The following is a 24,428-nucleotide window of genomic DNA, read 5'->3' on the forward strand; positions in this document are numbered from 1 at the left end:
CTAAATCTAAAAACTCCATTAATAATTTAATTGTTTTTATTAATATGTTTTATATGGTTAAAAACTTAATTGAACAAAAATAATTGATGTTAGTAACAGTTTCTACAACAAATTTTAATTTATTGTTTTATCTTAATATTGTTTGAATTTATTTAATTTAATTGAATTTTATTCTTTTAAAGTGATTAAACATTTATTTTTAATGCCATCTACATTTCTTATCAACAAACGGATGTAGTGTGTATGAATTATATTATATAATTCACTCTCAAAATATATATAAAAATTTCAGATATAAAAGCTGTTTCAGATATAAAAGCTGCATCCTTATTGACAAATTTTCATGAAACAAAAAATAAGATTACCACAAAATGTAAAACAATTTTGTTTGCTTATAGTATGAATTACTAAAATTAAATTATTTGCTGCTTCATTTTCCTTTTATGAAACTTCTCTTTTTATTACATTTAAAGTATCCTCAATGAGTATATTTAAATACTTACTACTCGCAGCATAAAAAAAATCAATTTACTATTGTTTTCAGTTAAAAAAATTATTAACAATACTAAAATCAATTCTTTATCAATTTTATTCTTTATCAATAAATTCTTAGCTATTATTTATATAATAAATTAATTTTAATTAATTATTTTAGATATAAAATGTGAATATGTTCTTTTGAAACTGGTGATCTAAATGGGATTCTGAGTTTGTGTGTTTTTGAACAGTAATTAAGCATTAAGGTCCTTTATTTTGTAGAAATTATTAACAGTAATAAAAGAAGAAAATGAAAAGAATAACAAAACTGATGCAAAAACTGCAGCGCAAATTTCTAGTTTTAAATATTTGTATTTTTCTTCAAATTTGATGTAGTTTATAATTTTTTATTACTTTTTCAAACACAATCCACTCTGTATGTCATATTAAACTGTTGATGTTTTAGTCTTTTAACTGCACATGCATAATTAATTAAAACACATAAAAAACAATGATTATAAAAATAGTTATTAAAAAGGGAAAAAAAATTGAAAATATTTAACTCACAAAAGAAATCTGTTCATCAACTAAACAGACTCTACATTAGGTAGTAGTATATGATAAACAGACTTACATGTTCCTTTTGACAAACTGAAAATCTAATGTAAAATGAATGTAATAAGAAAGTTTTTTTTTTGTCTTCAGTCATTTGACTGGTTTGATGCAGCTCTCCAAGATTCCCTATCTAGTGCTAGTCGTTTCATTTCAGTATTCCCTCTACATCCTACATCCCTAACAATTTGTTTTACATATTCCAAACGTGGCCAGCCTACACAATTTTTTCCTTCTACCTGTCCTTCCAATATTAAAGCGACTATTCCAGGATGCCTTAGTATGTGGCCTATAAGTCTGTCTCTTCTTTTAACTATATTTTTCCAAATGCTTCTTTCTTCATCTATTTGTCGCAATACCTCTTCATTTGTCACTTTATCCACCCATCTTATTTTTAACATTCTCCTATAGCACCACATTTCAAAAGCTTCTAATCTTTTCTTCTCAGATACTTCGATTGTCCAAGTTTCACTTCCATATAAAGCGACACTCCAAACATACCTTTTCAAAAATCCTGACATTTAAATTAATTTTTGATGTAAACAAATTATATTTCTTAGTGAAGGCTCGTTTAGAGCCTAATGCTATTCGGCATTTTATATCGCTCCTGCTTCGTCCATCTTTAGTAATTCTACTTCCCAAATAACAAAATTCTTCTACCTCCATAATCTTTTATCCTCCTATTTTCACATTCAGTGGTCCATCTTTGTTATTTCTACTACATTTCATTACTTTTGTTTTGTTCTTGTTTATTTTCATGCGATAATTCTTGCGTAGGACTTCATCTATGCCGTTCATTGTTTCTTTTAAATCCTTTTTACTCTCAGCTAGAATTACTATATCATCAGCAAATCGTAGCATATTTATCTTTTCACCTTGTACTGTTACTCCGAATCTAAATTGTTCTTTAACATCATTAACTGCTAGTTCCATGTAAAGATTAAAAAGTAACGGAGACAGGGAACACCCTTGTCGGACTCCCTTTCTTATTACGGCTTCTTTATTATGTTCTTCAATTGTTACTGCTGCTGTTTGGTTCCTGTACATGTTAGCAATTGTTCTTCTATCTCTGTATTTGACCCTAATTTTTTTTAAATGCTGAACATTTTATTCCAGTCTACGTTGTCGAATGCCTTTTCTAGGTCTATAAACGCCAAGTATGTTGGTTTGTTTTTCTTTAATCTTCCTTCTACTACTAATCTGAGGCCTAAAATTGGTTCCCTTGTCACTATACTTGTCCTGAAACCAAATCGGTCTTCTCCTAACACTTCCTCCACTCTCCTCTCAATTCTTCTGTATAGAATTCTAGTTAAGATTTTTGATGCATGACTAGTTATACTAATTGTTCTGTATTCTTCACATTTATCTGCCGCAGGGGCAGATAAAGCAGGTTTCTTTGGTATCATTACTATAACATTTTTTTGAAGTCTGACGGAAATTCCCCTATTTCATAAATATTACACACCAGTTTGTATAATCTATCAATCGCTTCCTCACCTGCACTGCGCAGTAATTCAACAGGTATTCTATTCCAGGAGCCTTTCTGCCATTTAAATCTTTTAATGCTCGTTTAAATTCAGATCTCAGTATTGTTTCTCCCATTTCATCCTCCTAAACTTCCTCTTCTTCCTCTATAACACCATTTTCTAATTAATTTCCTCCGTATAACTCTTCAATATATTCCACCCATCTATCGACTTTACCTTTCGTATTATATATTGGTGTACCATCTTTGTTTAACACATTATTAGATTTTAATTTATGTACCCCAAAATTTTCCTTAACTTTCCTGTATGCTCCGTCTATTTTACCAATGTTCATTTCTCTTTCCACTTCTGAACACTTTTCTTTAATCCACTCTTCTTTCGCCAGTTTGCACTTCCTGTTTATAGCATTTATTAATTGCCGATAGTTCCTTTTACTTTCTTCATCACTAGCATTCTTATATTTTCTACATTCATCCATCAGCTGCAATATATCGTCTGAAACCCAAGATTTTCTACCTAGTTCTCTTTATTCCGCCTAAGTTTGCTTCTGCTGATTTAAGAATTTCCTTTTTAACATTCTCCCATTCTTCTTCTACCTTTTCTACCTTATCTTTTTTACTCAGACCTCTTGCGATGTCCTCCTCAAAAATCTTCTTTACCTCCTCTTCCTCAAGCTTCTCTAAATTCCACCGATTCATCTGACACCTTTTCTTCAGGTTTTTAAACCCCAATCTACATTTCATTATCACCAAATTATGGTCGCTATTAATGTCTGCTCCAGGGTAAGTTTTGCAGTAAACGAGTTGATTTCTAAATCTTTGCTTAACCATGATATAATCTATCTGATACCTTGCAGTATCGCCTGGCTTTTTCCAAGTGTATATTCTTCTATTATGATTTTTAAATTGGGTGTTGGCAATTACTAAATTATACTTTGTGCAAAACTCTATAAGTCGGTCCCCTCTTTCATTCCTTTTGCCCAGCCCGTATTCACCCACTAAATTTCCTTCCTTGCCTTTTCCAATGCTTGCATTCCAATCTCCAACTATTATTAAATTTTCATCTCCTTTTACGTGTTTAATTGCTTCATCAATCTCTTCGTATACACACTCTACCGCATCATCATCATGGGCGCTTGTAGGCATATAGACGTTAACAATCGTTGTCGGTTTAGGTTTTTATTTTATCCTTATTATAATGACTCTATCGCTATGCGTCTTGAAATACTACACTCTCCTCCCTATCTTCTTGTTCATCACGAAACCTACTCCTGCCTGCCCATTATTTGACGCTGAGTTAATTACTCTAAAGTCCCCTGTCCAAAAGTCGCCTTCCTCTTCCCACCGAACCTCACTAATTCCTACTATATCCACCTTTACCCTATCCATTTCCCTTTTTAAATTTTCTACCCTACCAACCTTTTTTAAGCTTCTAACATTCCACGCTCCGACTCGTAGAATGTTATTTTTTACTTTTCTGGTGACCTCTTCCTTAGTAGTTCCCACCCGGAGATCCGAACGGGGGACTATTTTACGTCCGGAATATTTTACCAAAGAAGGCGCCTCCATTATTATTATGTGAAAATGCAGAGAGCCACATTTTCTTGGAAAAAAAAAACAGCTGTAGTTTTCCATTGCTTTCAGCTGCGCAGTACTCAGAGGACTGAGTGATGTTGATATGGCCGTTTAAGTCATTGTGACTCACGCCCCTAACAACTACTGAAAGAGCTGCTGCCCTCTTTCAGGAATCATTCCTTAGTCTGGCTCTCAACAGATACCGCTCCGATATGGTTGCACCTTCGGTCCAGCTACTCTGTATCCCTGAGCACTCAAGCCCCCTCACCAACGGCAAGGTCTCATGATTCATAGAGGAGGAATAAGAAAGTATTGTAGTTAATTTCTAAAAACTATAAAGGAAAGCAAAAAATAAATAAATGATGTGAAAATTATATTAATTACTAAACCATAGAAATTAAAATGTGCTGGATTCTGTATTTGGTATGCATAAATATTGTTTAAAAATAGATGACTGCCATAAAGTTTTACAAAAAATATTATTTAGTCATATTTAATAAAATTTCTAAACAATGACATTAAAGTGAATATGTTTTAATTCAAATTGAACTAATGTGTATTTTCTAGTGTTACCAACGGTGAAAATATCATCTAGTTCTAGTATTTTACAAAAGTTATATTTGTAAATATGAATATACCACATCATAATAGTTACTCATAACAAAAACACTGCATCATGTAATTTACATGTACAAATATGTTTAATTAATTTAACTGAATTTTATTGTTTGAATTTATTTTGTTTAAGTGATTAAAGATTTATTTTTTATAGTACAGTTAATAATCACTAAAATGCCATCTTCACTTATCTATCAAAGGATGTTATGTGTGTCTTCTAATTGCACATGCATAATTAATTAAAAAAACACATAATAAAAAATTATTACAAAAATACTTGTTAAAGAAGATATAAACATTGAAAGTATTTAACTCTCAAAAGAAATATGCTTAGAATCAACTGAAAATACCTAACTTTGAGTCTGTTCAGTTTTTACTTCCTTGTAAATAATAATGAAATTATTCTGTTTAGTGAACTCCTGTTTACTAGTTACAAATATTAATTTTAACCTAACGGTGTACAATAATCAGTTTTTATTATCGGATTATTTGGTAAACAATTTATTTAAAAAGTAATCAAGAGACTTTACTCTAACCTAATATTTCAGGTAAGATTGTTGAATTAATAACTGTATAAATATTTGATGTTAATAAAAACTAATATTTTAGCAATTGTGTAACTGTCTATTTTTATTAAAGAATTGAAGGATCATATCCCACTTTCAAATGAAATAAGTTTAAATGAAGCGCAGCAAAAATGTGAATATGTGATTTAATAGATGTGATTTTTGATAGTATACCACTATTGTTTTAAAAGAAAATACTTGAGATGAAAACTGTTAAATTTAAGAGTAAAATAAAATAGATAAATTAATTTAAAAATTTAAACTTTTACATCAATGTTATATTGCATTATATGTATAGAGCTATTTTAACAAATCAACCGCAACATGCTTTATTTCAAGATGAAAATAATAAAAATCTAATGTGAATCTAAGCTTATATTCTAAATCAGGCTTTTTAAGACTACAGCTGGAAGCACTGAGTGTTTTGGTGTTTGGATTAGTTTTGAAGGATATTTATTATCTGTGATGTGTTTGAGGAATAAGTTAAATTATTGGGTGCACATTTAGAAAGTTTCTTTAAATACATTTTTATACTTCATCTTGCTTGACTGTCACTACAGTATTCTGTTAAGAGTTGATCAAGAACCAGGCAACTCTAAATAGTTCACAAATGTATGAAAACATTCTTGTTTTAAATGAAATGATTTAAATGACATATCCTTTCTGTTACGATAAACAGAATTCTTTCAGAAACTAATCCAAACACACTTACCAGAAGAAACTGTGTAATCAACACTCTAAAGAAGCTTGATTTAGAACCAAATCTTGTTCAGACTTGGTAGTTTTTTATAATTTTCTACTTAAAATAATGTAAATTTAAAACTATTTACAATGATTTGTTGATATCCATGGTGGAGTGGTAGCATCTTGGCCTTTCATTCGGAAGTCCCAGATTCGAATCCCGGTCAGACATGAAATTTTTCACGTGCTACAAATTCCATTTCCATATCCCGTGTATAAGCTTCAAGCTTTACGGTGATATGATCAAGCCAAAAAATATATTATATTAAATATATTAGTATATTTCTGGTAGTATCTGATTATTTCGCATATTTTTAGCAGTAGCTTCTTATACACATAATATAAATAACATGTCTCAGTAAAATTTTTTTTTTTGAAAAATGATTTACACCTAGAACTGGCCTTTAGACAATTAGACGTTATTAAATTGTTAAAATATACTTAAAGTTGTTCAATACGCATATAATACTCTTTGGTTATACGCAAAAAAGTGAAGGTATAGAAGAACCTTATAAATACATCTGTTAAATTAAATATCTGTAAGCCTAAGTTATCTCCTTATGTAACAAAACTTCCTTTGGCTAAAATATTTTAAGTTGTAATCTTAAAAAAAAAATTGCCAACATAACACAATATAATATATCTAATTACATAATATGAACTTATTCACCCACTCCACAAATTACAGAATTAAAGAACACTCTTACCTTACTTTTGTTTCATTTTCAAAGCACTTTCAGGCCTAAGCCCATCTTTAGTAATTTTTAATTTTTTTTTTTTTTTACATTTAGATATTAAAATACGAATGAATGGAATACAATTTGAATGGAAGAAAGGCTTCTGGAATAGACGGAATACCTGTAGAATTACTGCACAGTGCAGGTGAGGAAGTGATTGATAGATTATACAAACTGGTGTGTAATATTTACGAAAAAAAGGAAGTTCCATCAGACTTCAAAAAGAGTGTTATAGTCATGATACCAAAGAAAGCAGGAGCAGATAAATGTGAAGAATTCAGAACGATTAGCTTAACTAGCCATGCATCAAAAATCTTAACTAGAATTCTGCACAGAAGAATTGAGAGGAGAGTGGAAGAAGTGTTAGGAGAAGACCAGTTTGGTTTCAGGAAAAGTAGAGGAACAAGAGAAGCAATTTTAGAGCTCAGATTAATAATAGAAGGAAGATTAAAGAAAAACAAACCAACATACTTGGCATTTATAGATCTAGAAAATTTGATAACGTAGACTGGAATAAAATGTTCAGCATTTTAAAAAAATTAGGGTTCAAATACAGAACTAGAAGAATGATTGCTAACATTTGCAGGAACCAAACAGCAACAGTAATAATTGAAGAACATAAGAAAGAAGCCGTAATAAGAAAGGGAGTCTGACAAGGATGTTCCCTATCCCCGTTACTTTTTAATCTTTACATACAACTAGCAGTTAATGATGTTAAAGAACAATTTAGATTCCAAGTAATAGTACAAGGTGAAAAGATAAAGATGCTACAATTTGCTGATGATATAGTAATTCTAGCTGAGAGTAAAAAAGATTTAGAAGGAACAATGAACGGCATGGATGAAGTCCTACGCAAGGTACCGCATGAAAATAAACAAGAACAAAATGAAAGTAATGAAATGTAGTAGAAATAGCAAAGATGGACCACTGAATGTAAAAATAGGAAGAGAAAAGATTATGGAGATAGAAGAATTTTGTTATTTGGGAAGTAGAATTACTAAAGATGGATAAAGCAGGAGCGATATAAAATCCCGTATAGTACAGGCAAAACAAGCCTTCAGTCAGAAATATAATTTGTTTACATCAAAAATTAATTTAAACATCAGGAAAAGATTTTTGAAGGTATATGTTTGGAGCATAGCTTTATATGGAAGTGAAACTTGGATGATCGGAGTAACTGAGAAAAAAAGATTAAAACCTTTTGAAATGTGGTGCTATAGGAGAATGTTAAAAATCAGATGGCTGGATAAAGTGACAAATGAAGAAGTGTTGCGACAAATCAATGAAGAAAGAAGCATTTGGAAAAATATAGTTAAAAGAAGAGACAGACTTATAGACCACATATTAAGGCATTCTGGAATAATCTCTTTAATATTGGAAGGACAGGTAGAAGGGAAAAATTGTGCAGGCAGGCACCGTTTGGAATATGTAAAACAAACTGTTAGGGATGTAGTATGTAGGAGATATACCGAAATGAAACGACTACCACTATATAGGAATCTTGGTGAGCTGCATCAAACCAGTCAAATGACTGAAGACAAAAAAAAAATTATATGTTTTTAGAACAAATATTTGCTCAGTCAGTATTTTTTTTTTTTAATTTAAAATGTTTTATTATTTAAAATCTTTAACATGCTGTCAATCTGTCAATAAAGTGCAGTAATGATTATCTAATTTTTTAAAAATTTCTTGTATTAAAAATTTCAATGTATTACCAACTTAAATACTATTTATAAGAATGTCCCTATCAAATTCTGTCTGCAGATTCATTAATCTGAATTTACGTTTATATTTATATATATAAATATAAATGTGGTCTGTTACATTTGAGAATCCTATTTGTTTACTTTTAAATGACCTGAAATGTTCATTAAACCTATCTTTAAATGACCTATTTATTTGTCCAGTATATACTTTTTCACAATTATTGAATTTTATTTTATAAATACCAGAAGAATTATATTTTTTTTACTATTTTATTATTATATTTTAAATGTTTTATTATATGATTATCAGGCTTATAAGCATTAAGCTTTTATATTTTTTATGATAAGCATTAATTAAGTTTTCTGTAATTTTATTTTTGTAGGAGTAATTATATAAATAATGTAATTTATATAAATATTTTCACTGCTTTCAGTTTCATATATGGATTTTAATATAGTGATGTTATTTTATTGAAGTATTTGGAATTATTTTTTATATATATTATCGATCAATGAAGTATCATATCCATTCTTTATAGATATATTCTTTATATTATTTATTTCATTATTCAAGTCTTGTTTGTTGTTTGTGTATTTTATTGCTCTATTTATCATGTTTTTAAAAATATTAATTTTTTGAGACCAAGGCTGGTTGGAATTTTTGTTTACAATAATTTCTTTTGCGGTAGGTTTTTCATATACTGCAGTTATTATTTTCATTTATTTTAATATTTACATCTAAATATTTTATTTTCCTATTATGATCTATTCCATATGTAAATTTCAATGTTTCATGAAAAGAATTTAATTTATTTAAAATTATTTCGTGTTCATTATTTTTATTGGTTCATATATAACTAAAAGATCATCTATGTATCTGACCCATAATAAAATTTTATGCATGTGATTTATACTATAGACAATTTTACTTTCAAACTTTTGTAGATAAATTTACAACAATACCGCAGACAAAGGAAAACCCATGGGTAAAGTGTTTTCTTATGTAGAACATGTACCATTAAATTCAAAATCATTTTGTTTCCAAATATTTCTAATTATTATTATTATAAATTATTTATAGATTTTGGTCTTCACCTGTATTTATTAATTTGTTTTTTATTAATGAAATTGTATAATTAATCGGAATACTGGGGTACATGTTAGTTATCTCAAAGCTTATCATTTTTGTTTTATTATTTATATTTCATTCATAAATCAATTAAATATATGTACCTCATTAGGATATGGGTATTTATCATTTTCTTTAGTCAATATTTAGATATTTATTATAATGCTCAGTATTATAAAATAAAATTACCTACAAATTTTATTTATACAGGAGTTTAAATACAATCTCTTTGTATTGTGAATTCCCTAACCTACTGAAGAATATTAAAAAAATAATTAATAAAACATAATTGAAGAAAAAACAATAAATATAACAAGCACAGTGAAAACTGTAGTTAGCAGTAGTAGTAATTTCTTACCTCTTGAATAAAATTATGTATCAATTTAACTTTCTTATTGAATGAAATTCCAGTTGGTGATATATCAAAAAGTATTCGTGGGAAAAGCCATGGTTTAATAGCTCGATATAAAACAGCAAATGTAACACTGAAAACAAAATACATAATACAGTTTTCAATACCAACAAATTTACTTAGTTTAGATTTAATGGATTCACGTTAATTAACTACTAATTCCAAACTGGATGAAATGAGCTACTATTATTCAGTTATTATAATAAATGTAAATAATCTTTGAGACAAAGTTGCAGGCACTAAAAGAAACAAGAATAAAAGAAAGTTGAAGTATTTGAGATGGTCTTGGAAGCCTAAGGAAAAGATTGAGATGCTGGAAAGAATGCAGAATTGCTAAAATGATTGGAGAAAAAATTTAAAGTTGTAAACTGAAAGAGATACTGAATAAAAGATAAGACTGCAATTGATTGATGATCTGAAAAGAATAATTAGAGTAAAAGAGGAAGAAGATCTAGGAGGAGATGAATTCAAATGTCCTTCACCTGAGTTACACAGTACTGTCACCAAAGATTTTGTAATCCAGCAGTGTACAAGTGTAACATTATTTTGAGTCTAAATATCATATGGTCATTATATATAACTATGAACTCAGCCTAATATTCAGTCAGTTTGATATATAATGTTACTTAGATGAGGTTAATGAGCAATAGGTTATGTTGATATCATATGAAGTTCAGTACATGGAAAATAGTTATCTAACCTAACCTTCTTTTTTTATCTTTTTCTTGTTTAGCCTCTGGAAATTACCATTCAGGTTTACTTCAGAGGATGAATGAGGATGATATGTATGAGTGTAAATGAAGTGTAGTCTTGTACAGTCTCAGTTTGACCATTCCTGAGATGTGTAGTTAATTGAAACCCAACCACCAAAGCACACCGGTCCATGATCTAGTACTCAAATTCGTATAAAAGTAACTGCCTTTACTAGAACTTAAACACTGGAACTCTCAACTTCCAAATCAGCTGATTTGGGAAGATGTGTTCACCACTAGACCAACCGGTGGGTTACACTAACTTAACCTAACTTGCACTTAGCATAACTTAAGTTCATTAAATCTTAAATTAATTTAAACTCAATTATAACTTAAAACAAACTTAATCAAATTATTTAGTCTGAAAATAATGTATATTATACTTGTACACTGTTGAATTACTAAATTTTTGGTGAGGTACTATGTAACTTACGAGGGACTTATTCAGGTGAAAGGCACTTTCAACAAATAATCTCATTCGGTCCTAAATAAGGTGCATTCCAAATTTTATCAAAATCAGAGGTAAGTCACTAATTATATATAATTACTATTAAAAAATACTAAACTTCTGTAATAAATTTAGTAATAAGGAGCAAGAGTTACCTCAGAAGAAATTTGGTTTTTAGAAAAAGTTAGTAAAAGACGTTCTCACGTTCTCTTTGGTGGAAAATTATAAAATACACTTACATTAAATTATACATTAAAATGTTGTAAAAGATCTACCAAATAAGCAATGTTATCTTGAAATTTTCTATAATTAATATGACATAATAGAATGATTTAAACTTCAATACTGTACTTACCATCCTATATTAATCATACTTAATAATTTTATTAGTTGAAAAATTAAATAGTGAAGTTATTAAACATTAATAAAATTGTATTATGAATTTATATTATTATACATTAATCTTTAATTATTAATTCTATTTAATTTATTAATAAAATAAGGTTTGCCAACCTCTGTGATAGAGTTGTAGTGCCTTCTTCATTTCAAACAGAAGGTTCTGGGTTCAGATTCCAGTCAGGCTTAACATTATTTAAAACTAAAAAACTCATTTCTCATTACAGAAAAATTAATAGAAGATAGCTTTAACTGAGCATAAGACTACAGTTATTGGAGTATGAAAAGAATAATCAATGATGATTAATGAATCAGTTAAAACGTTGATTTTTTTTACAATTATTTACACTGAGATTATTTTTATCAAGAATTTGTCTTTAAAAAAAAACAATTGGTAGGTTTTGAAAATTTGAAAGAAAGAAAATAGCAGCAAAAGTTTGAATTTTTTTTAACTAATAGTAACTTGCGCAAAAAAATAAAATTATCTATACACATTTACATTGCTAACAACTTAAAATTCAATAATATTAAGCTAGTTACAGTAGAATATATATATATATATATATATACATGTACTTACATTTTATCCAAATCAATTTCTTCTAATCTGATTATTATTCATCACAATTTTAGCTCTATTATATAAAAATATTTATTGAAATATTCTCTTTACAATGATGTACAAAATTTAAAAATGTACATTAGATGGAGCTATTTACAGTAGCGTGCAAATTAATTGGAACAGGTAATATTTTGTTTATTTCTATGTTGTGGCTACATTGCTTGATCACAACAATTCTTTAAGTTTTCTGTATGTGAGGTTACTCTTCTTTGGTTGTTTAGCAATCTTTATGTAATAAATAATGTTTTGTGAATGTTAATTTCTCATTTTCATATTTTTTGTTCTCTCACTCTCTCTCTCTCTTTCTCTCTGTGTGTGTCTTGAATATGTAATAATGGACATAACTCCAAGAAAGCAATCAAACATTTTTGCTCTTTCTGAGCATACCAGTGTGACACAACAACAAATAGTTTCTAAGTATGGTGTTAGACTACGGACAGTGAATGTTATCTTAAAATGATTTAAAGAAGAATTATTAGTAAGAAAAAGTAAATTTGATCCAAAATTATCAGCTGCAGACTTAAATCGAAAATTAGCAGCCAGTGAAATGAATTTACATGTGACAACTGTTAGATGCTGACTTCTTGATGGAAAGCTTATTAGCAGCTAAAAAGCAGCTTTTAACAACAGCAATTTGATAAATAAAGGCTCTTATGGGCCAAAGAACATACTAACTGGACCAAAGAAGACTGGAAAAATGTTGTTTTCCATCGAATCACTTTTTTACTTTCAGGGGAAAGTATAATATGTTAGAAAAGCATACGATGAAAATACATCACCAGCTCATATTCAACAATCAGTTAAATATCCCAGAAAAAAATATTTTGAGGTTGTTTCACATTTGAAGGCTCTTGTTCATTCCCAGTAGATGGTATATTGAAAAGTAATGGATATATCAAGATTCTGAAGGAAAGGTCGTAACACTACTTCAAAAAAACTTCCCTTAAGGCAAAAGAGCGTTCCAACAAGATTTAGCGCCATGGCATACTGGCAAAAATATTTTTCTTTGAAAAATTTTTCAAAGAATGAAACATTAAAATGCTCCTGTGACCAGGCAACTCCCCAGACTTAGGCAACTCCCTAACTCAATTGGAAGATTTTTGGGCAGTAGTCAAAAAACGACTCTCAAAAAAGAATTGTGCCATAAAAATTGACCTCATTAAAACAATATATTGGTATGGTTTCATGATGAACAAATCAAAAAAATGTGAAGTATAGTTGTTGAATAGATGTCAAATCGTGTACGTGAAAAGTGTAAGTGACTAAGAATGAAGGAGGAGATAATAATTACTAGATATTCACTAACTGAACAGGTATGATTTTTTTTTTTTAAATAAAATCTGTGTTCTGATTAATTTGCATGCTACTGTATATTACAAGACATGCAGAGGTACGTGATATAAGAAAAAAATCTGTTACTTTATTTTATTTAAGCTGTTACAGAAAAAACTGTTCAATCTCAGCTTTTGCACAAATTATTGTACCTTTATAAATGCACACAAATTTATAGAATAAAAGTGAAGCAGATGAATATATTTAACCAACCTCATCTAGATTTATTAATTTGCAATCACATGATCTGTTACACAAGTCAAGTTAATTTGTATATTCACTTTATGTAGTGCTTTTCAATTTGCCTTTCCATTGAGCATGTTTTAGTAAAAAAACTACTCGTAAAATAACCTTGCCATGAATACTTCAATTTCTCCATTTCCTTAACACGGAAAAAACCCCAGTGAATTGTAACATAAGTTATTCATGGTATTAAAATTTTATATACTGATGGACTAAATTTTTGCTTTAGTTAAATATCAATTAAATTTTTTACAAAAATTTAAAACATAAATCTATACAACTACTAATGCACGACTTCTCAATAGTTAGATACAATTATTGAGACAAACATACAAAACAAACACATTATCACATATGTATATTTAAAATTAGACTTCCATTCACCACAGTTTACCCTGTTAGTACAATAAATATTTAAAAACTGACATACTCATGAATAGCACGAGCAAATTCATTTTCTTTTTCTAACTGAGCATTTATCTGAATCCCCATAGAAGTTTCTGTAACAGGTAAAATAATAATAATAAGTGATAATAATAAATAAATCCATTTAATATAGAAATCTTTGATAGAATACCACTTATACTGTAAGGATTTAAATTTTGGAAAATTCATTAGCTGTATCATGTAAAGTAAATTTTATGGACTTTCTAAGCCTTTTGTATTAAGGAACAAGTTTGTTTTATACCCTTCCCATAAAAATCTACAGCTGAGATTTTAGCCAGTTAAGTAATACTGTTTTCTACTTCCAAATCTTCATGAATTGATGTCAGCATCTTACACAATCTTTAGGAAACACCACACTTTTCAAAGTACACCATGCTCCATTTGTTATTTCTGGCTCCATTAATACTAAATATTAGTCACAAAAAGTTTTTTGTTCCAGTAAATATTACTAACTTTCTGCACTGACTGGTTTGCTTGATTACTGTCTCCAAAGAAACTGAATGATGTTAGCTCATGAATCCATTAAATTATTACACTAGTGTCAAATTCTAATTCAATAACAGCTTAAGAATCCAATCTTAATCACTAGTAAGTTAAAAATATGGGGTAAAGTTAGTCTTTAACTTTCTTGTAATAATTTAAAAATATATGAGCAGATGCCATACTCTGATTTTTGCGAATAAGTCTAGATTAAAATTATCGGAACTCATCTTCTATACAGTAAACAATAGTCTAGGTTTCCAATAATAATATTCTATTTAGAGTATTGTATGAGAAAACTAGAAATCCCATAGTAAACACACTAACTGTGAACGTCAGTTTTCTTGAACTTTTTCATTCACTAAATAGCTCACAAAAGTTTGGGGGTAATTCAGCTAATATATATTTTATGTTGTATTTACTCAGGGGCAAGTCTTCAATTCATCATTTTCTGATATATAAAAGAACACAATTTTCATTCAATCATGCAAATAGTTTAAATGAGAAAATTTTTTTTAAGACATCATCTCAACCCTTACTTTCTTTTTAAATATAATTATCTGCTTTATAACTTATTAATTTTAAAATTTTCTTGAAACTGTTTCTACTGATTTAATAATTAATAATGCTGGTTTAAAAAAAAATGATCGTGTTTTTTAAAAAGTTATCTCGAACATGTTGCTGATATAAATGAAAGGTGAAAAAATATCACACCCTTGATGAGTTGAATGTTGGCTGAAGGTTGACTTTCAGCCGAACATTTAACTCATAAGCAAGGGCATCTAATTGCTGGTTAATCATGTTTCACAGTACTGTGATTCTAATAAGTATATAAAACAACAAATATATATATATATATATATTAAATGAAATATAAATCACCAAAACATAGTAAATAGATAAACTAAACTTACCATATTAATTCCAAGAATCAATTTTCACAGGATCGCGTATCTTCAGTTTTTATTAAACTCTACAATTATATTAAAACATTTATTTATGATTTGCTAATTTGTCAACATTGTTTTTTGAAAATTTTAAAATTTATTACGGACAAATACACAAATTCTGCTGTCCAGAACTGGTATGTATATATATATATATATATATATATACATCCTTTGAAAATTCAAATAATTCAACATATTGTGCTAATTAAATTCAACACTTCCAAATTACCATTAAAACACAATAACAGATTAAACCTAAAAAAACTAATACCATTAATCGACTTTCACAGGACCTGCATCATCAGTCAGTACACAAATTCAATAATTACATAAAACAAATATTAAAAAACTGGAATGATTATTCCAGTAATGGCAGTGGAATGGTGTGGTTCACACAGATTTGTGGCTATTAATAGTGTTTTATGTTTTCTAAATTTTAACTCTTTTAATAACTTACCACCCCCTCCATATTCATCGGATTCATTGCTAACTTACCAGTCACTCAAGATTTTCCTAGCATATTTTGTGCTTTCTTCAGATAAAATACGAAATTGATAATTACTACATAAAAAGGATGCATACCAACCACATCTAATTCATCAAATGAAAATAGTAACATTTATACCAGATTAACAACCAATCTTTAATTCCTAAGCAGTTTTTTATTTTCATAAATAATTACATAGGATTGGAAATAATCAGGTTGACATGGAGAATATATGGCTTCATTGATCTAATTTACAAGGTTAATGTATGTGTAAGTTTTTTTAAATGTAGATAATTTTTAAGTTTTATATTTTAACTAGAAACAATGAATTTTAACTAATTTTTATTATCGACAGGCAAGGCAGGTAGTTGATCGCTGCCTCAGGTTATTTTTGGTCAGCTTACACCAAAAAAAAAAAAAAAAAAATAGAATGAATAAAGAGAAAATAGACATCGAAAACCACCTGAAGAAAACTCATACTTACTACAAACACAAATACACTCACATACTTACTATAAGTACATAAATACTAGAATGTATCAATTAATTATAAGGAGAAAAAGATATTAGAGCATTTTACATGAAAAAAGAATTATGTAAAAAAAAAATTTTAATATACAAATAATTTAAAACAAATGAAACATTAAATTAACTAACCTGATATAATATCGAGTGTACACAGCACAATGTAATCAGTTACATTAAAGCCAGGTTTACCGACTTCATGTTTTAATTTATTAGAAAGTATATCTATATTTGCTGAAAACATATCAACAAACAGTTCTAATATTTTGAAATGAAATGCAGGAGTTATTATTTTCCTTTGTTTATGCCAATTAGCACCTAAAAAAAAAATAATCACAGTAACAGCAATGTTATTGCAGGAAGTATCTTTAATAATATATACTCCAAGGTCCCTCTTATTTAAACTGTTGTGAAAAGTTGAATAAATTCATTTTATAAAAATAATTATATATACCGGTAATTAACAATTATTCAATAATATTCTTAGAAAAAAAACACATTACTTTTATATTATTAATAATTATTTTTTAAATATAAGTCTAAAAAATTTGTAAATATAACAAGACTTAGTGAGGACTGCTACCATTTTTTGTTTCACCAGTCAACCATGAAATAATACAAGTCCAGACTCCTAGACATGACTGATAAGTAGATTATCCTTTCTTAATATCTGCCCCTTTTCTTATACCTATTCTCTTCTGTCTCATTATTAATCTATGTGCATACATTTGATTCAATTAGATCCTTCTTGTTGATAATGCTAAGAATTTTGATGGTAAAACAGGCGTATCCTTTCCCAGACATTATCTAGTACAAAGAGTTACTTGTGGGTCAACTCAAGAGACTTAGTTTTCTGTTCAGTGACTGCAAAGTAAATTTATTAATGCTTGCAGTGCTTATCAGGTAAAGCAGAACCTCCTAAATCCTCTAAAAAAATTAGTCCAATTTTGGTTTTAACTAATATTGGGTCCACGCTGTAAGCTGATGATTAGCGCTGTGATGGTAGGTGGACTACACATGGCATAGAAGAGCTGTTATGCGTATGTTTTACAAACAACATTATTACAAAAATAAAATTACAAAATCATATTTATAATGAGATCAACATCTAATTACTGTATTTACATTTGCATTTAAAGTTATGTTTAAACTATAATTCATGTTATCCAGCACATATTACAGTAGATGTAGAGGTCCTTGGTTTTATAAACAACTATAATGTATAACAATAAATAATAAGTATTTAGCATCCTCTTTTACGTGACAGTAGGATAACAAACTTCTGAACTGTAACAAGGCAAGTTCAATAAATTTATTTGTGTGCTTTTTATTTCATTTATAAGTGATATCTTTTTAAGAATTATAACTTTATTCAGTTTGTATATTACGTGTGGGTTTTGAAAATGGATTGTAGTTTCTTTATGTTATAAGGCCTAATAGTGTTAGTGTACTCACGTAAAATAAAATAATTTATTCTAGTGACATTTTTTGTCAATAATAAATCCTGTAATTAAAAGCAAAATAAAAAATTGAATAGACAGAGCAATGTAATTGTTTGTATATAGCATGTTAAAATTTATGGAAGAAGAAACTTAGCTCAACAAATCTAAGAAATCAGATGACAGTTTTCTTATTTCCTACCAAGTTCAGCTTTGTTAGAGTAAAGCTACTGGTGTATCTGTTAGTGTGATAATGCATATAAAAAGGAAAGCTGAAGGTATGTTTTGAAATGAAAATGGTGATTTAAGTTTCTCACCAGATTAAAATCGCAAGAAACAAAAACCTGTTACAATGACTGACAATTATGATTCCTCAGCTGTCAGAAGAATTGTTCATAATTTTTACTTGTCAAATAAACAGTATTTACTATCAAAAAATTAACTTCAATATGATCTGGGTTGGCAAGGAGGAAAAACAACAAATAACTGAAAATTGTTGACATGATATTGGTATGAAGAGAATTTTTTATTTGAAAGCCATTAAGAAATTTCAGGAAGAAAATAGACCGATCATACATTTAGATGAAATCTACATTTTAACTTTGCACTCATCTGCTAAATTGTGGGAAGACGGGAGCAGTGAGGGACTTCAACCACCAATTTCCAAAGTCAAAAAGATAATCATAATTTATAGAGGTGAAAAAAATGGGTTTGTTCCAAAAGCTTACTGACATACACCGCTAGCTCAAAGACAGGTGACTACCATAATATGAACCACAGGAACTTCAAACAAAGGGTTTCGGAAAAACTTTTGGGAAAATTGAAACCAAATTCTTTATTAGTTCTCAATAACATGCCATACCACTCTTGCAAATTGGAAAAAATTCCAAATCTGGAAACTCTTAAAGCCGGAAATGCAGGAGTGGCTAAACAGACAAAATATTTTCCATGATAAACCAATGATTAAAAGAGTTGCTTCAGTTAATACAAGCATCAAATCTGTTTGTAACTTATTCTCTTGATAGCATTTCAAATACAGTTCTTAGATTGCACCCCCCTCATATAACCTGGATTTAATTATAATAGAACTAATTTTGGGTACAATAGAAGAGTGGTTGGCAGATCAAAACTTAACCCTCAAAGCAGCAGATATTATTGCGCTTGTTGAACAAAAAATTTCTTCTATTAATACTAATATGTGGTTAAAATGTTGCGAGAACGTTATTGAAATAGAATGGCGTAAAGAATATGCCATGGATATTGAAGTTGGCAAACTAATCATCAACCTAAATGATTCATGATGATGATGATGTTGTGAATGTTACTTTTACTGATGTAAAAGCGAGCGATACTGAAGATGAGGTTCTATCAGAAGTGCTATCTGGAGTTGAAAAAATTAAATTATAAAGTCTGAATACAGAACAAATTGGCAAATATGATTTAATTTAATTCAAGCATTAATGAAATATTTAACTGTACGAGTATCTAAATTAGATTATTTGAATAATTAACAAATTGTAATAATTAAATAACACCATTCGCCATATTTAAAATGTTACAATAATTTATGTTTTTGTTTTCCTCAGATTTTTTTATATTTCATAATCTTTTGTAAAGTTATTACAAATTACAATTACATTTTAATTACTCTATTTCGATTTTCTTTCAATAGTTAAATTATCTCTTACAGCTTGAGTGTATAATGAATTGCAATTTATAACATAAATTACTGCAGTTTAGTTTCGTTTGCATTTATAACTGTGATATATGCCGCATTTGTGATGATGTGGGATGTGGGATGATATTAGTAGAATGTACAGTATACTGTCTTTTGCATGGTAGGCTGCAATCGTCAAGTCACACTGCACAACCTGTACTTAATATGAAGTACAGGTAAAGGTAAGTACAGGTATAGGTAGGTGTAAAATAAACAAAACTTAATATGTTTTAAATGAGATGTTATAATAATGAATTTACTTAAAAAAAGGGCAAAAACATTTATTTATTTTATTAAAATAATAAATGATCAGCATTTATGAACGGCACAGATGAAGTCCTACGTAAGAACTATCGCATGAAAATAAACAAGAACAAAACAAAAGTAATGAAATGTAGTAGAAATAACAAGATGGACCACTGAATGTGAAAATAGGAGGAGAAAAGATTATGGAGGTAGAAGAATTTTGTTATTTGGGAAGTAGAATTACTAAAGATGGACGAAGCAGAAGCGATATAAAATGCCGAATAGCACAAGCTAAACGAGCCTTCAGTAAGAAATATAATTTGTTTACATCAAAAATGAATTTAAATGTCAGGAAAAGATTTTTGAAAGTGTATGTTTGGAGTGTCGCTTTATATGGAAGTGAAACTTGGACAATTGGAGTACCTGAGAAGAAAATTTGAAATGTGGTGCTATAGGAGAATGTTAAAAATCAGATGGGTGGATAAAGTGACAAATGACGAGGTATTGCGGCAAATAGATGAAGAAAGAAGCATTTGGAAAAATATAGTTAAAAGAAGAGACAGACTTATAGGCCACATACTAAGGCATCCTGGAATAGTCGCTTTAATATTGGAAGGACAGGTAGAAGGAAAAAATTGTGTAGGCAGGCCACGTTTGGAATATGTAAAACAAATTGTTAGGGATGTAGGATGTAGAGGGTATACTGAAATGAAACGACTAGCACTAGATAGGGAATCTTGGAGAGCTGCATCAAACCAGTCAAATGACTGAAGACAAAAAAAAAATTAAAATAATTAGTTCAAACAGAGGAAAAAAATCACAATACACACACCAAATTAAAATATAATAATTTACATTTATCCATTTGCATGATTGTAAATATAAGTTAGATTTATATTTGTTTTAAAAACACACTCAGAAATAATTTACAATGTGCAAGACAAATGATTAATAATCTATCAATACTTGCATTAATTTTTTTATATTAACATGAAACCTGTATTTTGGCCATTACTATGTGTTATTGAGATAAGGTTTGGTCTGAATAAAAAATGGGTCCTCTCCAGAATTTTATATTTCTCTTTGTATTAAAGTCATGAGTCCAGAACTAATAAAAGCTAACTAGTAATGGGGAAAAATATTCTATTGTTAAAAGAAAGAAAAATGTAATAAAATGTTTGCTAGATCAAAAGAGAGGGTCCAGGGAGTAAAACCCCTCCTTGATTATTTATTCCAACTAATCAGATCACTTTTAGCATAATCCAAGGCAGAGTCTTTAGAAAGTCCAGTTGGGTTGTATACATGGAACTCTTTCTTTTTTCCTGTTTAGCCTCCAGAAATTACTGTTCAGGTATTACTTCTGAGGATGAATGAAGATGATATGTATGAGTGTAAATGAAGTATAGTCTTGTACAGTCTCAGTTCGACAATTCCTGAGATGTGTGGTTTACTGAAACCTAACCACCAAAAAACACTGGTATTCATGCTCTAGTATTCAAATCTGTTTAAAGTAACTGCCTTTACTAGGACTTGAATGCTGGAACTCTTGACTTCCAAATCAGCTGATTTGGGAAGACGTGTTCCCCACTAGACCAACCCAGTGGCATTGTATACATGGAACTCAGTTGCATTTAACCTTTCCTTTTGCTACTTTAATTTTTAGCTAAACTCCATCTAAAAATCATGCATCTGCCATTTAGGTATCTAAAATGGATAAATGGGTTTCATTTAAAAATATGAAAAATACTCACCATCAGATGTAAGTAAACCATTTCCAAGCCAAGGATGAAGAAATTCATAAACATGAGCTTTTTTCAGCTGTTTATTGTTCGATAAAACTGTCTGAAAGAAAGAAATATTTATATTTTTTCCCCAAATAAATTCTGTCAAGTCTTTATTGAAGTTAATAGAAAATGAATATGAATATAGTGTTTGTGTAATTGTAGTAAATTGATAAGCTAGTATGCAATAAAAAAAAAATCTTACATAGGCAAAAATCTCATCTGTCAGAAATTATTTTTCAACAAATAATTAACTAAGTAATTATTAAATTTTTATAAATATCAATCAAAGTTGGGAGAAGATTAATTGGGACTTTTTAAATGTTGTTCACCAGATATCTTACTGCAGGTTAACACATCTACATATTGTTAACAGAATTTTAAAGAAGTCAACTCATAATTTACAACAAATTTAAATAAAATAATCTTATAAGTCATTCAAACATTCTCTAATAATATTCGATTTTCTTTTATTTGGGGGCTTCCTGTCAACTTCTATTTCAAACCAGACACCAAGAATGGCATCTAATAAGATTGGCATCTAATCTGTGTTCTGAATCGGAGATTCTATTTTGTCTGACAGCTGCACAATAAACCAAATGGCTATAGTGGTAATCTGATAAAACCAGGTTTTCTATATCCTTGCCGAAATAATTCAATTACTTCGATATTCAGTTGTTTACCCTGTTATAATCCAGTTCTAAGAGAATAATGCTAACTGCTTCAAACCCTAAAGTCCTAAATAACTAGCAAACCTGCCCAACTACAACATAGTTATGGTTACTTATAAAGAAATCTAGACTTAAAATTATTACAGAAATGAAAAAGCCTGAAAATGAATTATTATATGAATAAGAATAAACCCACAGTGCCTTAGTAGGTTTAATATGAGGGTTGTGACTCATTGATATATGGGCTATATTGTAAGTAAGATAGATGACTTGTGCAAGGTTTAGGCATAGGTACAAAAACTGGGCTGTTCTGAATGGGTTAAATTTAGTCTAGACAAGAATCATTGTAATGCAAAAGAGCTTGATTCTGTTCTAACCCACCACTGCATTACAAAATAGCACATGACAACATTTTAATTGTATTATTTTTCACCATCTATCCACTCCTCTGAGCACAGTTCACATGTATTTGACTGATCATACTTTTACATTTTTTCTTTCATTGTGATTTTGTTCAAATCAATGATTGAATATTATGCTTGTTTTAAAGATGTATTAGAAATAATAAAAATTTTAAGAACAATGGAGTTGTTGGAAGTTCAATGAACAACCCAACATGAGACAGTACTCCTCCTGCCCTACAAAATGAAATCATCTTAGGAATTAAAATATTAGCTAATGGCATTAAAATTCTTTAATTATTCAGTGATTTAATATGGTACAAGAGATATCGCAGAGGAAATAAATGAGTGAGTGTTTGTGTTTATTAAAATGAAAATAACTTACAACCTAGAAGAGAGTTTTATGACATTTTATGACTGATATAACTTGTGGTGAAGACATAGATTTGGATATACAATAAATATTCGGTAATACCATAATTTCTGTACCAGTTCCATAATTAGATGTTTGTGATGTTGGTTCTCAACATCAAGGTATCAAGTGTTAATACATCAACACAAATTACTTTTTAAGTGCAAAATTCAAAAAAATAAAGCTTATCCACAAAAAGTAATAAACATACCTGTATTTCATTTACTCCACATAAAAGTACGTAAAATTCATTTCCAACACAAGCAGCTACAACTGAACCATGCTCATTAAATATTCTATTGAAATTGTTAAGTATTTCTAAACAATGATTAAAAGAAAAAACTGGTTAATTGCATAAAAAATAATAAAAAACACAAAAGTAAAATAAATAAAATAATTATACTGAATTCAGGAAGAACTGTTATCCTCTAATTTAACTGAATTCAAGGATAACTCAAGTCTTGCACTTGAGTGCTGCAGGTGTTCACTGTGAGTGTTTACCAAACAACCAAACAAAAGTACAGAATAACTGATTGTTAGTAATGATTTGACTTAATGAGTATGGATGCATGCAACTTACTTACTATAAAAAATCATACAATTTATACATTAGGTTTTAATATTTATTATTTTTATCACTTTCCATTACTGAATAAAAATTGTGCACACGTTATACTGCATTGTACAGAAATGGGCATCTAAATTCCTTGCTCTATGCTATCTGCCTCAGTCTTTATTATGACTGTGATGCAAATAAAACAACTGAAATACAAGAACATCAATCATAGTTACCTTCTTTATGCATAGCAACATTCATTATACTGGTAGCTTCCATAGAAAATTAAAATTATAAAATAAAATTAAAATTTTATTTTTAATTGAAAGAAAATAACTTTATTATTAATAATTATAATTAAGAAAATTAATAAAACTATTATTTAAAGTTTCTGCGGAAATTTACAGTAAAAAATGAAATGTCCACATGTGCGGGTTTGCCCTATGGTGATAGAGATTTAAAAT

At 29.0% G+C, this 24,428-nt stretch overlaps 1 protein-coding gene across 6 annotated transcripts in view; it reads right to left on the minus strand.

Moving 5' to 3' along the window:
- The window catches only part of LOC142328487 (cytochrome P450 4C1-like), a 93,691-nt gene that overhangs the window by 35,380 nt on the left and 33,883 nt on the right, over positions 1-24,428 (minus strand). For 5 of the 6 annotated variants that reach the window (XM_075372312.1, XM_075372308.1, XM_075372311.1 and 2 more), the window contains exons 3-7: positions 23,620-23,726; positions 21,895-21,985; positions 16,874-17,059; positions 14,283-14,352; positions 10,006-10,132 (exon numbers count right to left, since the gene is read on the minus strand). In XM_075372312.1, coding sequence (XP_075228427.1) covers positions 10,006-10,132; positions 14,283-14,352; positions 16,874-17,059; positions 21,895-21,985; positions 23,620-23,726 — 581 coding nt within the window. The remainder of the gene's footprint in view (positions 1-10,005; positions 10,133-14,282; positions 14,353-16,873; positions 17,060-21,894; positions 21,986-23,619; positions 23,727-24,428) is intronic. The other variant, XM_075372313.1, reaches the window with a different exon arrangement.

Source organism: Lycorma delicatula, chromosome 7 (assembly GCF_047948215.1).
Source record: "Lycorma delicatula isolate Av1 chromosome 7, ASM4794821v1, whole genome shotgun sequence".
In the NCBI taxonomy this organism is placed as follows: Eukaryota; Metazoa; Arthropoda; class Insecta; order Hemiptera; family Fulgoridae; genus Lycorma; species Lycorma delicatula.